The sequence below is a fragment of the Populus euphratica genome, unplaced genomic scaffold (assembly GCF_000495115.2).
Source record: "Populus euphratica unplaced genomic scaffold, PopEup_1.0 scaffold95.1, whole genome shotgun sequence".
Classification (NCBI taxonomy): Eukaryota; Viridiplantae; Streptophyta; class Magnoliopsida; order Malpighiales; family Salicaceae; genus Populus; species Populus euphratica.
The window spans coordinates 588,901-602,511 of record NW_011499885.1 but is presented as its reverse complement, the minus strand read 5'-3'; the positions used below and the strand labels follow the sequence as shown (position 1 = coordinate 602,511).

General features: G+C 30.1%; 1 protein-coding gene, 1 non-coding gene and 1 pseudogene across 2 annotated transcripts; 2 read left to right on the top strand and 1 right to left on the bottom strand.

Annotated features, from left to right (window-relative positions):
• Window positions 1–475, bottom strand: part of LOC105130144 (vacuolar protein sorting-associated protein 22 homolog 1-like) — a 2,632-nt pseudogene extending 2,157 nt beyond the window's left edge.
• Window positions 476–566: 91 nt separating this feature from the next.
• TRNAM-CAU (transfer RNA methionine (anticodon CAU)) lies at window positions 567–638 on the top strand. The gene has a single exon. It is a non-coding gene; the product is annotated as a tRNA-Met (tRNA).
• A 6,240-nt stretch (window positions 639–6,878) lies between these two features.
• Window positions 6,879–11,930, top strand: LOC105130143 (uncharacterized). The gene is made up of 7 exons (XM_011032506.1): window positions 6,879–7,350; window positions 8,197–8,337; window positions 8,445–8,810; window positions 9,128–9,373; window positions 10,107–10,199; window positions 11,005–11,205; window positions 11,425–11,930. Exons 1-7 carry the CDS (start codon window positions 7,033–7,035, stop codon window positions 11,638–11,640), a joined length of 1,581 nt encoding a protein of 526 aa, XP_011030808.1. The 5' UTR covers window positions 6,879–7,032; the 3' UTR covers window positions 11,641–11,930.
• Window positions 11,931–13,611: the final 1,681 nt, after the last annotated feature.

Genomic DNA, 13,611 nt, shown 5'->3' with positions numbered 1-13,611 from the left:
TATTAAAAATCCAAAGTAACAGAAATAAACACCTCTAAAATTCACAACTTTAGTATTAAAAATCCAAACTTTTTTATCTCCAAACGGTAAAGTTCGCTGATATAAAACAGAAATTTATCAGCTGACCTTGTGTTCGCGGGCAAATTCTTAAAGCTGAGAACGAAAAGTTGCAAGCTGTTCTTTCATAAGATCAGTTTTTAGCCTTGCTACATTTTCTCCAAGTATCCGATATTGATCCTTCAATGCCATTTCAAGAAATGAAAAGCAAAGACTCAGAAACTGTTTATATTGAACAGTAATAAATAACCAAATGGAAACCAATGAACGAATCCAACAGAAGAAACAGTATTTACCCTTGCAACAGCTGCTGTTTGTAACCCACCAATACCAGGTCTCCTTCTCATTCCCTTTTTTTATTATAGACTGCTTCCTTGATTGATATCTTCTGTGGGTTTTGATCAAAGTTTTGAACTGTTTTCCTAGCGGTTCTTCTATGGTGTTGGTGCGCAGGGAAGTACTTTCTTAACATTACGTTATATACAATTTTATGCAACTTCCATTCAACAATCAGAGTGGCGCAGCGGAAGCGTGGTGGGCCCATAACCCACAGGTCCCTGGATCGAAACCAGGCTCTGATATGGAGTTGCTTCCTCCACTCGTTAGACCTTTTTGTTTAATCGCCCTCCTACTAATTTTTTTTATTTGCCACGAGGTCCCTCCTTTTATTTTCTGCATTTAATCTCTTGTCATTTGTGTGAATCCATTTCAATTTACAATTCTTGCGTGCAGGCAGGCTTTTTTAAAAGCAAAATGTTAGGGTAAAAAAATTAAGACACTAGTTATTTGTAAAATTAGTAATTTAAATAATATAAAAAAATTACAATAATAAAAAACTAATAAAAAATAGAATTAGAAATGATCCCATTTAGATTATTAAATAACTCAATGTTAACTGATAAAATTATAAAAAATAATAATTTTAAAAAATTCTTTTTAAATCAAGTGGACTCGAAAACTCTGCAATCATGAGTATAAATTAGGATAATCGTATATAAAAAAAAAGTTTGAACGATGAAACTTATCAATTTAAAAAAAAAAAACAAAAGCAAAACCCCATTAACATTTGAAACCAGTGAATTTGGTAATAAATCTGGGGCTGATTCTATACAAGACAGACCATAAAAAATAACAAAAGAAAAATAAGATAAAAAATAAGAAAACATCATCTTAAAAAATGAGAGAAAAAACAAGCAAACCTTCCAAACTTGGTCTAATATCTAAAACTTGTAACCTATGAAATCTTAAATTCAAGTTTAATTAAGAAGCTTATATTCTAACTAATTTAATTTTGAATATATAAAATCATAAAAAAATATTAATAAAAAAAATTATAAAAGCAAAAAAAATAGCAACAAAAAGAATTTATAAAAAAAATAAGCAAACTCGGAGTGAACCTTCTAAAACATGATCTAATCTCTGAAACTGACAACTTAATTTTTAAAAATAAAATTATAAAAAAATATTAATAAAAAACCTTAATAAGAAAATCAGGATGAGATTATGAAAAAAAATTAGAAAATGATCACAAAAGAAAATAACAATCAAAATAATAAAAATTAAATTTGAAAGATTAAAAAATTATAAGGGTAAAATTAAAAAATATTTGTAATTTGATAATTATTTAAAGATTAAAAATAATAGGGGTGGAATTAAAAAATAATTGTGATTTTATAGATAATTCAAAAATAAAACATAATAGGGAAAAGGACATGAAGAAAATATGAAGAAAAAAAATAAATCTTAGGGGCTAATCTAAATTTTTGAAAAAAGCTATTATAGAATTTAAGGTGGTGAGAGAGAGAGAAAAAAACTATGATCAATACCAAACCTGACAAGTATTTGAGACTTAGAATACTTTATCTTATTGAAAAAGCTAAAACCTTTAAAATGTTACTATAGAAGATGATGTTTGATGAGTGGACAGTCTCGCATATACTATTTAAATGATGTAGGGGTAATTCACAAGTGTCAACAAGTATTTTTTAATAATATTTTATATATATTATTAACAATAATACCTTTGAATAACTTTTAATTTTATAAAAAAAATTAATGTTAAATAATCAAAAAAACACCTTGTGAAAAAGTCATGTCAATTATATTTTTAAAGATATAAAAGTAAATACATTATTTTAAAATTTCAAAAAACCAAAACACCACGGGATAATAAGCATTATATTATTTTATTATATATTAAATTAGTAATTTATTATATAATAAAAAATAAAATAACTAATTTAATCATATGTAATTTTAAAAAAACAATTGTATCAATAAAACAACAACCTTATCCTTAATACATGGCTAAAAGGTTTTTTTGAATCAAGGAAAATTTTATCATTTCACTAATCCAGATAATAGAGAAATGTCTCTGGGATAGAGGAACTTCTCCTTCACTTCTAGTTTTTTTTTAAAAAAAAAAATTAATGTAATTAAATAAACCTCCATATACACGGGATTCCTACATGTCATCAAATTATTTTATGAATAACTGAGGTTAAATATTTTCTCAAACAAATTCTAGAATAGACCCTTGTATGAATCCTGTACATCAGAAAATTTAAATTAGCTTCCTACTAAATTAACCATTTAATGCAAAAAAGAAAAAGAAAAGGAAAAGTAAGAGCATAGCCAGTGCCATTGAGAAGATGGTTTTTTTATTATTATTTCTTTATAAATAACAAATCCAAATTGCTCTCATATATGGATCCTTCAATACCATTTCAAGAAATGGTAAAAAAAAAAAAACCATCAGAAACTGTTTATATTGAACACGGATGAATAACCAAATGGAAACCAATGAATGAGTCCAACAGAAGAAACAGTAGGTAGCCTTGCAGCAGCTGCTGTTTGTAACCCACCAATGCCAGGCCTCCTTCTCATTCCCTTTTTTATTGAAGACTGCTTCTTTGATTGATATCTTTTGTGGGTTTTGATCAAAGTTTTGAACTGTTTTCCTGGTAATTTTTTATGGTGTTGGTGCAGGGAAGGGGAAGAGAGACAGAGCCGAAGAACTGAACCTTGACTATAAATTCCATTATATAAATTGTTTCCCATCCTGTGATCAACAATCAGAGTGGCGCAGCGGAAGCGTGGTGGGCCCATAACCCACAGGTCCCTGGATCGAAACGTTTTTGGTTAATCGCCCTCCTACTTTTTTTTTTATTTGCAACGAGGTCCCTCCTTTTATTTCATGCATTTAAAAAATTATTTTAATTGTAATAAATATAAAAGAAAACTAAATTTATATTCCATGTGGTGTCAATCTATCCGCATAGCCATTTTTATGTCGAACTCTAAAGAAATGATGACATCTAATGCATTTTAATAAAAGGGTAAGCCAATTTCAAAGGAAGAAGGAACAAAAGTGACCCACAAATTCCTTTTATATATATATATATATATATATATTTGTTAAATTAATGGTTCTTTTTTAACAATATAGCGTGTTGTGTAGAAAGAAGCCATCGTCCGGTATCCCTAATGAGCTCGGGGAATATTATTCATGCTTCGAAGCATCCACCACATCTCTTTGTGCCAACAACGTACTCGTTGTCTCTTTTTTTTTTTTTTAATTAATGGATTCAACGCATTTTTTTATAGTTGCGAAGCCTAAACCGGAATTTACTCGGTGCAAAGGTCATGAAATTAGAAAGGGTTAATTTTTATTTTTTTAAAATAATATTATTTTGATAAAATAATTTTTTTAAAAATTAACAAATTAAGTATTGAATTTTGACTTAGGTTAGCTTAGTTTTTTTTTTTTAAAAAAAAAACCATAAATCAATCCATATTTTTTTATTTTTTGTTGTGGCGACAGAAAAATAGATCAAAATTCAAGTTAATTAGGTTAATGAATAACTCGGTTTTTTAATGGGTTAAGAGTTTTTCCATACTAGTTTATATCATGAGTTATGCCATTTTTTTTTGTTTTATAAATAAAAAAAATAAGGTAAAACCTGAATTAAAAAGGATAGTAACTTAACCTAAGTTATTATCTAGGTTAGTTAAAAAAATTATATATATTTATTTTAACTCAAATTCTAATTCATGTTTTTTCCTTGTTTTAAATATAAAAAAATCATTTTTCTATATCTAAAACAAGAAAGGGAGGGATATTAATTATTTGTTCCTAACTATGATCTGTTCGTTTTTCTTTCTCCAAAAAGCAAAAAAAGACTGGTTTTGTTCAATGTTTGAATAACTAATTCTCCAAGAAATGAATAAGTGAAGGGCAATAAACAAATTAATCTAAGAAGTAAAACCTAAAAAAAAAAAAAACTTAATTAAAAACTAAATCACACGTGGCCACATGACGTTCACTAGAGACAACAATAAATTAATGGCCATGATGCCAGATTTTGTCCCCCCTCGGTATCCACTCCTAATAAACACATAAACAAAAGAAAGAAATCCTTCACTTTGCCCTCTTTAATCCTCTTTGTTTAAATGTTTTCATAAATACCTCCCTTTTAGGTTACTATTTAGTATTGAAAATAATTTTTTTAAAAGTGTATTATATTAATATTAAAAGTGTATTACATTAATATTTTTTAGTATTTTTTGATGATTTTAATATACTAATATTTAATATTTTCATGTATTTTTAAATAAAAAAATATTTTAAAATATCTTATATTACAATATTACATTCATGTTAGATTAACAACAATAACCAGTCATGACTGTTTTTAATTAGAAATGTTATTTAGTAATTTAAATTTTTAAATTGATATAATTTTTTAAGATAAACTAAAAAACTTTATAACTATATAATATATTCAAAACTTACCATCTCATTGTTCATAATATCCTCATAAGAGTATATACGCATAAAACATTTTATAAGACAATAAATAAATAAATAAATAAATAAAACTAGTTTGATCATTCCTCAAGAAACAAAATAAGACCCACAATGTGTTAAAAAGCCAGAAAAAGAAAAGAAGAAAGGTCATCAATGATTCTCCACACGTCTCTTTATCATGATTGATAGAAAAAGCGCCCTCCGCAAACACACTGCAAAGAATATTCACCACACTTTGAAGCATATACTACGGCTACGATTACGACTACGGCTACAATTACGGCTACATATTTTTCAATGAGCCTATAAAAAAACATTTTTAAAATATTTATTATTTTTAAATAAAAATATTTTTCATCACAAAGTTACGAAAAACATCTTTTCTTTTTAAGTTAAGTAAAACTTATTAAAATATCAACAAAAATTTTTTTATAAGAATTTATCTAAATATATAAACTCATAATAAATTTAAAATATTAGTTTTGTTTAAAAATATAAATTTTTGTTTTGAGCTATAAATAGACTATTGAATAAAAATTCATTAATATTTTTAAATTATTTTTAAATCATATAGTACATCATATTTGAGATAAAATATGTTATGAATACTAATATATTTTATAGTCATGACTGGTCTCTAATTTTAAAATTTATCATAAGATTAGTTTACTCAAGTTTTTAATGAATCTGAATTAAATAATTAAATAATAATTTTTTAATTCTAATATCTTATCATACTGTGTATATATACGACAAAATCAATAAGAAAATAATAATAATTTTTTCTAGTTAATGTTTTAGGTAGCATCTAACATTATAATAGTATGTGAAAAAATATTTTTTATTTTTTAAATTTAATTTTAATATCTTTACATTAAAAAAATTTAAAATATCAAAATTTTTTTTTTTAAATACAACCACGCGGTAATAACAAATAGATTATTAATCAAATTACACTATCAGCTTTTTTTTAATATCATATTTGCTCCACGCTACAAATTGGCTTTCTTGATGCTTAGTTTGCATTGTGAAACCATGCTCTTGGTGTATTTTATTGGTTTATAAATTATTTGTGTATTTAATATTACCAAATATGATATTTTTTAAAAGTATTTTTTATTTGAAATTATATATATATATATGTATATATGTAATGTTAGTATTTAAAAATAATATAAAAATATTAAAAAATATCATTTTGATGTTTATTCAAAATAAATATATTTAAAAATAAAAATTACCACACTCACAAACAAAAACTTATTCTATCACTCTCAATGTTATCTTCTTCTTTTTTTGCAAGATTTTAAAAATAAAAAAATTAATATATCTAAAAAACATTTAAGTGTCAAGAATTTTAAGAAATGAAAAAAATACCTATAATAATTAGTCATTAAAATCTACAAAAACGCTTAGTTTTTTTTCTTGCAAAAAGCTGAACTTTGAAGATATTCAAGGAAGAACCAGAATTCTAAATGCCCGCTTGCTTGAATTGTCTTAAACACACTCAGCCATTATTTAAAAAAATCAAGAAGTTAATTTATTAGAAAATATGAATAATTTTTAAAAATAATTAAGAAATAAAAAAATAACTCAACTATTAAAATTCCAAAACATGCTTGACAAATAAGAAAATTCAAAATAACCCATGTTCATGGTTATGAAAACTACAAGAATAAACAAAAATAAAATTATAATAATTATATTATATTATTGAATAAATTGACATTATTAAAATCAATTATAGAAACTAATTACGAAAGTCTTGAAGTAAAGATAGATATATATATATATATATATATATATATATTTATTTATTTATTTACTTATTTATTTATTTATTTATTTCAATCCTCCGTGCTTCCTACCTAAACTTCAAACCTTTCTAGGTCAGTCAAGAAATTAACATGTGAAGAAATACACATTTTCCTATAAAAATAATTAATTTAAAAAGCATGAAAAGAAAAGAAAAAATTCAAACCAATCATGTGAGGCCATGTCCTTGTTTAGAGAAAACAAAAATGCTAATGACAATAGTACAAGAAATAATCAAAGACAAGACACCAAACCTTCTCTTCTCCTCTACAATCCTCAGTCCGTAGGAACTGCAAGCAAAAACAAATAAGAGATAGAAGAAAGACAAACTCTCAATTCTTGACTCTCTCATGGAGCCATCTTTATCTTTGAAAACAAGACTAACAATCTCCCTCTTTCTCTTCTTTCTCACCCCACAATCATCTTTAGCTATAAAAGTACCCTTCCACCCTCAGGACTTGCTTCCTTTGTTACCAAGGCAAGTCTCATGGCCAATTCTCAAGTATTTAAACGGTGCAGTGGACCTTTTGCCAACATTTGTTGGTGCTGCCTCTGCTTTAAACGACACCGGTGAGTGGAAAGGTGCTTGCTTTTACGAGAACCGGGCTTGGATGGAGTTTCATAATAAGACTGGTAGTGAATTTGGTGGTGGTACACTTCATCTTAAGGTATTAAAGATGTTAACTTTTTCGGTTTCTTGTTTTGGGTTTTGTTGAAGTTGTTGGTTTTTATTGAGTTTTGGAGGATTTGTTTTCTTGGTTTTTAATTTGGTGGCGGGACATTCTTGTTTTATGGTCATAAAGACTTGATAACTTTTGATGTTTTTGTTTTTATTTTTGTTGGAAGTTGAAGTTATCGAATTTATTAGATTTCAGTATTGAATTGAAGCGTACCGGGGTGTGGAAGGAAGTTAATTTGGGGTTTTAGTGTGGTTGTTTTGTTTGGTTCTAGTTGGAATTGGATGCTTTTTTTGTAGTGTAGAGTCGAAGCTCGTTTTGGCTGGTATCTGGGTGTTAGAGGAAGTAAATTTGGGGATATTGTGGTTTGCTTTTTGATGGATTTGTCGAAAATAGGAGTATTTGTTTCATGGTTTGCTTGATTTGAATGTCTGCTGAATTTGAGTTCTTGTAGCACGGATGTAGATTTAAAGTGATTGTTTTATAGTATTTTCTTGAGGATTAAGGTGATTAGTATGCTTGATTTTAGTTGTCTTGTTGAAATTGGAGGATTTATATAGGGATTTGAGTTTATGAAATTTTAGAACCGTGTATGAGTTTCTTCAGGCTTTGAAATGCCAGGAGTTGCACCTGAGTTGTATTTTACCTTTTCTATTATGAACTCTGTCTCACTTTGTTGAAATTTGTAGGATTTGGTATATGGATTTATTATTTTTAAGGAATGAATTTAACTTTGGTTAGTCAATGTGTTGATGGTTTATTTGTGCTGTTACCCGTGAGTGATTGCAATTTTTTTTGTGCTTGTAGTGATTTGAAATGTGTCTTTATGCTGTTCAGGTTAGTAAAGCTCACAGCTGGACATGTATGGATATTTATGTCTTTGCCACTCCCTATCGTGTAACATGGGATTATTACTTTTTATCTCGAGAACATACATTAGAGTTTAAAGAGTGGGATAGCAAAGCTGAATATGAATATGTAAGCTGTACTTCCTTTCATTTCTGGATTTAATACATTAGCTAGCCTGTCTAGTTTTGGCTCCAAGATTTGAGTTATCACCGTGATTATTATGTTTGTGAAATCAGGTGAAACACCAGGGAGTCTCAATTTTCCTCATGCAGGCAGGGATGCTCGGAACCCTTTCAGCACTATGGGATGTCTTTCCCTTATTTACAAATACTGGATGGGGAGAGAATTCTAATATTGGATTCCTGAAGAAACATATGGGGGCTACCTTTGAACAGCGTCCGCAGCCTTGGGTTACCAACGTCAGCGTTGATGATATTCACTCTGGTGACTTCCTTGCTATATCAAAAATTCGTGGAAGGTGGGGTGGTTTTGAGACTTTAGAGAAGTGGGTTAGTGGAGCTTATGCTGGTCATACTGCTGTTTGCTTAAAAGATTCTGAAGGAAAATTATGGGTTGGTGAATCGGGACATGAAAATGAACAGGTAAATGGAACTTGCTAAATTATGTTACAATATAGTATTTCAATGATGTAACCTGTAACTGACTGTAAACCTTTTAACATCATCGCTAGGATTCTTTTCCTCTGTTTTTTGAATCTTCTATTTTTTCTCCAATAACTTGAGTAAAGTGTGGCACTGCCCAGGCTAAATAATTTATGTAAAAGGTGTGGTACTGTCCATGTCATTTCTCAAAACTTTCATGTTTAATTCTTTCTGGACATTTGTTGGTCTCAGGGGAAAAACCAAGATAGCCATGTTAATAGTCCTTGCTAATCTAAACATTTCCGTTTATTTTGCAGGGAGAAGATATTATTGCTGTGTTACCTTGGGATGAATGGTGGGAATTCGAGCTGAATAAGGATGACTCAAATCCACATATTGCATTGCTTCCTCTGCACCCTGATGTTCGAGCTAAGTTCAATGAGACTGCTGCTTGGGAGTATGCTTTGAGCATGAATGGAAAGCCTTATGGATATCATAACATGATATTTAGCTGGATAGACACTCTGGATGGGAACTATCCACCACCATTGGATTCTCATGTGGTATGAAACTATCCAACATTAGGTGCTGCTGCTATAGTTTTCTTTTTTCTTTTTTTCTTCTACCTTCTTATTATGTAATCTAAACAACGTGATTTTTCCATCTCTTGCTCTTTCCCCCAAGGTTAACTATGATCTGCATAATGTTGCTATCCCTAGATAAGGAAGAAATTACAGTGATTAATTAATTTTCTTGTTTCTACGTGGTTTGTCTAGGAAAGTTGCTTTGGCATTATATCCTGATGTCGCATGCTGATGTCTTCATAACTTAAGATGTAAACTTAAGGAAAAACATATACTAAAATGGGAATTTGTTATCTTGATGAAATGAAGCTAGAAGTTCTTTCTTTTGGGAAGTCAGGCAAGGTGCTACCCTCTTGGCAGACTATGACCATTTCCACTAGGTTTATTTTTATGCTACATCTGCGATGGTTAACTACCCATCGACAAGTTTGAGCTGTATGTTGCATCTTCAAAAAACTTCGGAGAATTTCGTTGAGATTCCATTATATCATCCTTTAATATAAGATGTGCATTTGATCTGCTAGGGGTACTGGTGAGTTTGATATAAAATAAAAAACCAAGTTAAAATATTGGTTTCAGAAGTTTAATCAGTGACACCAGTCTAAAGAAGTTCTTTCCAAGTTTTACAAAACAGTTCCTTTGTTTGAATGTATTCTTTGCCTTGAGGTTTTTGGTCTTCATAGGCTTCATTGCCAGCTCCGTGGTCCTGCAGGTTGCTTCTGTTATGACAGTTTGGAATCACATGCAACCTGAATATGCTGCTAACATGTGGAATGAAGCCTTGAACAAACGACTTGGAACTCAGGTATCTTAATAATTCGGTCCAGCATTTTATGGTATTTGATTAGCTTAAATAAGTGGTTTGAAATTAGAAATTTGCATTTGTATCCAATATGATATGTACAAATCATAGTTTTTAATCCCGACTTGGACAAATGCCTGGTCATGGTCACAGGTCAAGTGGGTTGACTTGAATCAACTCAATTTTTTTTATTTTATAAAAAAGTAAACATAACATTATTTCAAAAAAAAAAAAGAGAAAAAAAATCAATGAGTTTTGAATGGTTTTTCCCCTTGTCTAGGTCACGGTTCAACCTTGATTTTTGACCTAGTCACACCAGGTTAATTCTCCCCTTATTTTTGTTGAAACTCAGCCCAGCCTGGATCCCGGATCGCGTAGTTCATGGTTCAACCCAGCAGGTCTGGTTGGGTTTTAAAACATTGCTACAAATTGTCAGTCTGTTACTCCTATCTTGTGTCTTTTTAGCCATATCCAAACGTTCTGGTTATTTCTTAATACCAAGCCACATATCTAATGGAGTCAAGATGATTAGTCTGTTACTCCTATCTTGTATCTTTGTAGCCATATCCAAACGATATGGTTATTTCTTAACACCAAGCCACGTATCTTTATTTTGTTTTGAAGCCAGAAAATTATGCGTAGATTATTTTCCAAACGGTCTGTGTTCTGATTCTATCAACATTTTTTTTTTTCACTTTTGTGCTTCATGTAGGGCCTTGATCTTCCTGATGTCTTGGTAGAAGTTGAAAAACGCGGTCTGTGTTCTGATTCTATCACTTTTTTTTTTTCACTTTTGTGCTTCATGTAGGGCCTTGATCTTCCTGATGTCTTGGTAGAAGTTGAAAAACGCGGGTCATCCTTTGGGGAATTGCTGGCAATTCCTGAACAGGATGATTGGCTGTATGCTGATGGGAAGTCAGCTTCGTGTATTGCTTTTGTTCTGGAAATGTACAAGGAAGCAGGACTGTTCGATCCAATTTCTGGCTCTGTACAAGTGACTGAATTTACGGTTAGTTTTCCATGAGCACTTATCAGATTTCTGTTTAGTTTTTATTAAGAAATTGATTTTTAACATCAGTATTCTCCTCGCTGGAAATCGAAAGAAAAGAAAAACAGAGAACCATAAGAAACTTTTTTTGTTTTAATAAAGAAATGTAATAATTGAATTTATTCTGTTCTTCTCTGTAACAGTACCCTGAATGCATTCATTTTCTTGCTGACAATGCAGATCAAAGATGCTTACACACTAAGGTTTTTTGAAAACAATTCAAGCCGCTTGCCAAAGTGGTGCAATGATGGAGATGATGTGAAGCTCCCATTTTGTCAGATTAAAGGGAAGTATCGAATGGAACTACCAGAATACAATACCATGGATCCTTACCCCCATATGAACGAAAGGTGCCCATCGCTCCCCCCAAAATACTACAGAACACAGAATTGCTAAACGGCCTTCCATTTTCTTGCTGTTGTTGTAACAAATATTTGATGCCAGTGGGTGCATTGTTCTTTGAATTGATGTGTGGAAGCAGCCAGGCAAAAGGTCTGTTACTGAAAGTAAATATGGTAGTGTAGAAGATTTTAGCCGTTAATTCTTTCACTTGTACACAGTAGCCACAACGCAGGCAAGCACGCAGATGTAATGCGGTTGTTCCACTCATTCCTGTCTGTGATTGCAGCGTTTGTCTTGGGCGGAATTAGTCTATACGTAGCTGCCCCTTCTACTAGTTATTTTAACAGAATTGGTCAAAACTTCCAATTTTTCATACGCTTTTAAAATCACATTTGTCCCATTGCATTTCATGCGAGAGAGGAGCAAGATACTTTGTCTGCAAGTGCCTGCCAGTACCATGCCCATACAAGTTTCACAATGCAGATAGGTAGTAGTCACCGTTTACATTTGTTTAATGTGGACATAATAGCCTTGGTTTCGATGGGTCTATTACCAAAACTAGCATAGATTGGTAAAAGATTTGAGAATATTTTACGTAAAACATTAGGGAAATAACACGCTTTCACTACTTTCACTTCTTTCACTTGTCTGATAATGTCAATCGTGGTTCTTTTAAATAACAACAACCACTAATAAAAATAGTGGATGTTTTATACACAAATTTTAATATGATTAGTGGTTATGTTATCCCAACATGATTTTAACAAAAATCTAATATTAGATTTTTACATAAAACAAAGTTTAAATGACTATACCGAAACTTAAACAAAACCATAAATTATTAAACCTAATTTTAATATCGATTTTATTTATTAATTATAATCTCAATTCAATGTGTTATTCTTAATTATTGTGTTTATTTATTAATTATAAAGATATTTGATAATGGCAATAACAAAACATAACAATATGCATTTTTTAACTTGTAAATGCATGATTTGAAATTTTAAATAATATGTCTACTTGTTAATTAACAATTTTAAATCATGCTTATCTAAAATAAGTATGAAAATACATAATATACAAGATAACATGATAATCAACATGATAATTAGCTAAAACAATATTATAAAAACAGTACATATGAAAATAACTCTTAACTAACACAGTATAATAATACATCAAAGCTTACCTATGTCTTTTGCGATAAAAGGTGGATGAGCAAACTTCATTAATAGCATGACTTCTATTTGTTTGTGTAATCTCATCCTCTGAGACAATATCATCTAGGTTTAATATCTCTTCTAACAGGTTAAGTATAGTGTGACATATCTCAAATCAAGAAGATGCATAATAACAAGCGGGTTCATCATCATCATCATCAAGATCATGAAGATTAATCACAACACATCAACTTTAATATAACAACTATCCATCCTAACAAGTTTTTTTTTTTGTTATGCCCTATTTAACCGCATATGCCACATTTATAATGGGAATGTCCCTCTCTTGTGTACATTTCATTTGCAATCGGGTTGATTTTTATCGACCTCAACTAGTTTTTCTTCTTGAAAGGTCTGGGTATACCCGGGGATGAATTTATTGATTCCACTCCAATTCATCATATAAATGATGGAATGGAGTTTCATATGTGTTCTTATACATCTGAACACTATAATGTGATCAACATACTAGCAATATTAGGATGTCTTTCCGCATAACATGCAAGAACATGTGAACAAGGTCGATAATAACTTTGTCATTTTTCCACATATACATGTTCCATCCACCAATTTAACTATTTATCTAATTTTATTTTTAACACCTCAAGGGTGTGAACCTAAAAACATCATCACCAACATTGAAAAGTACTACAATATAATCTCTGGATCAAGGTATATTGGCATCCAATTTTAGCTGAATAATAAGAGGCCATAATTTCACACCTACAATGTAGTCATATGCATTCCCTTTTCGTGTAACAAAATAAGCACCAATCTTAAAAAAATATTAATCGGGCTAAAG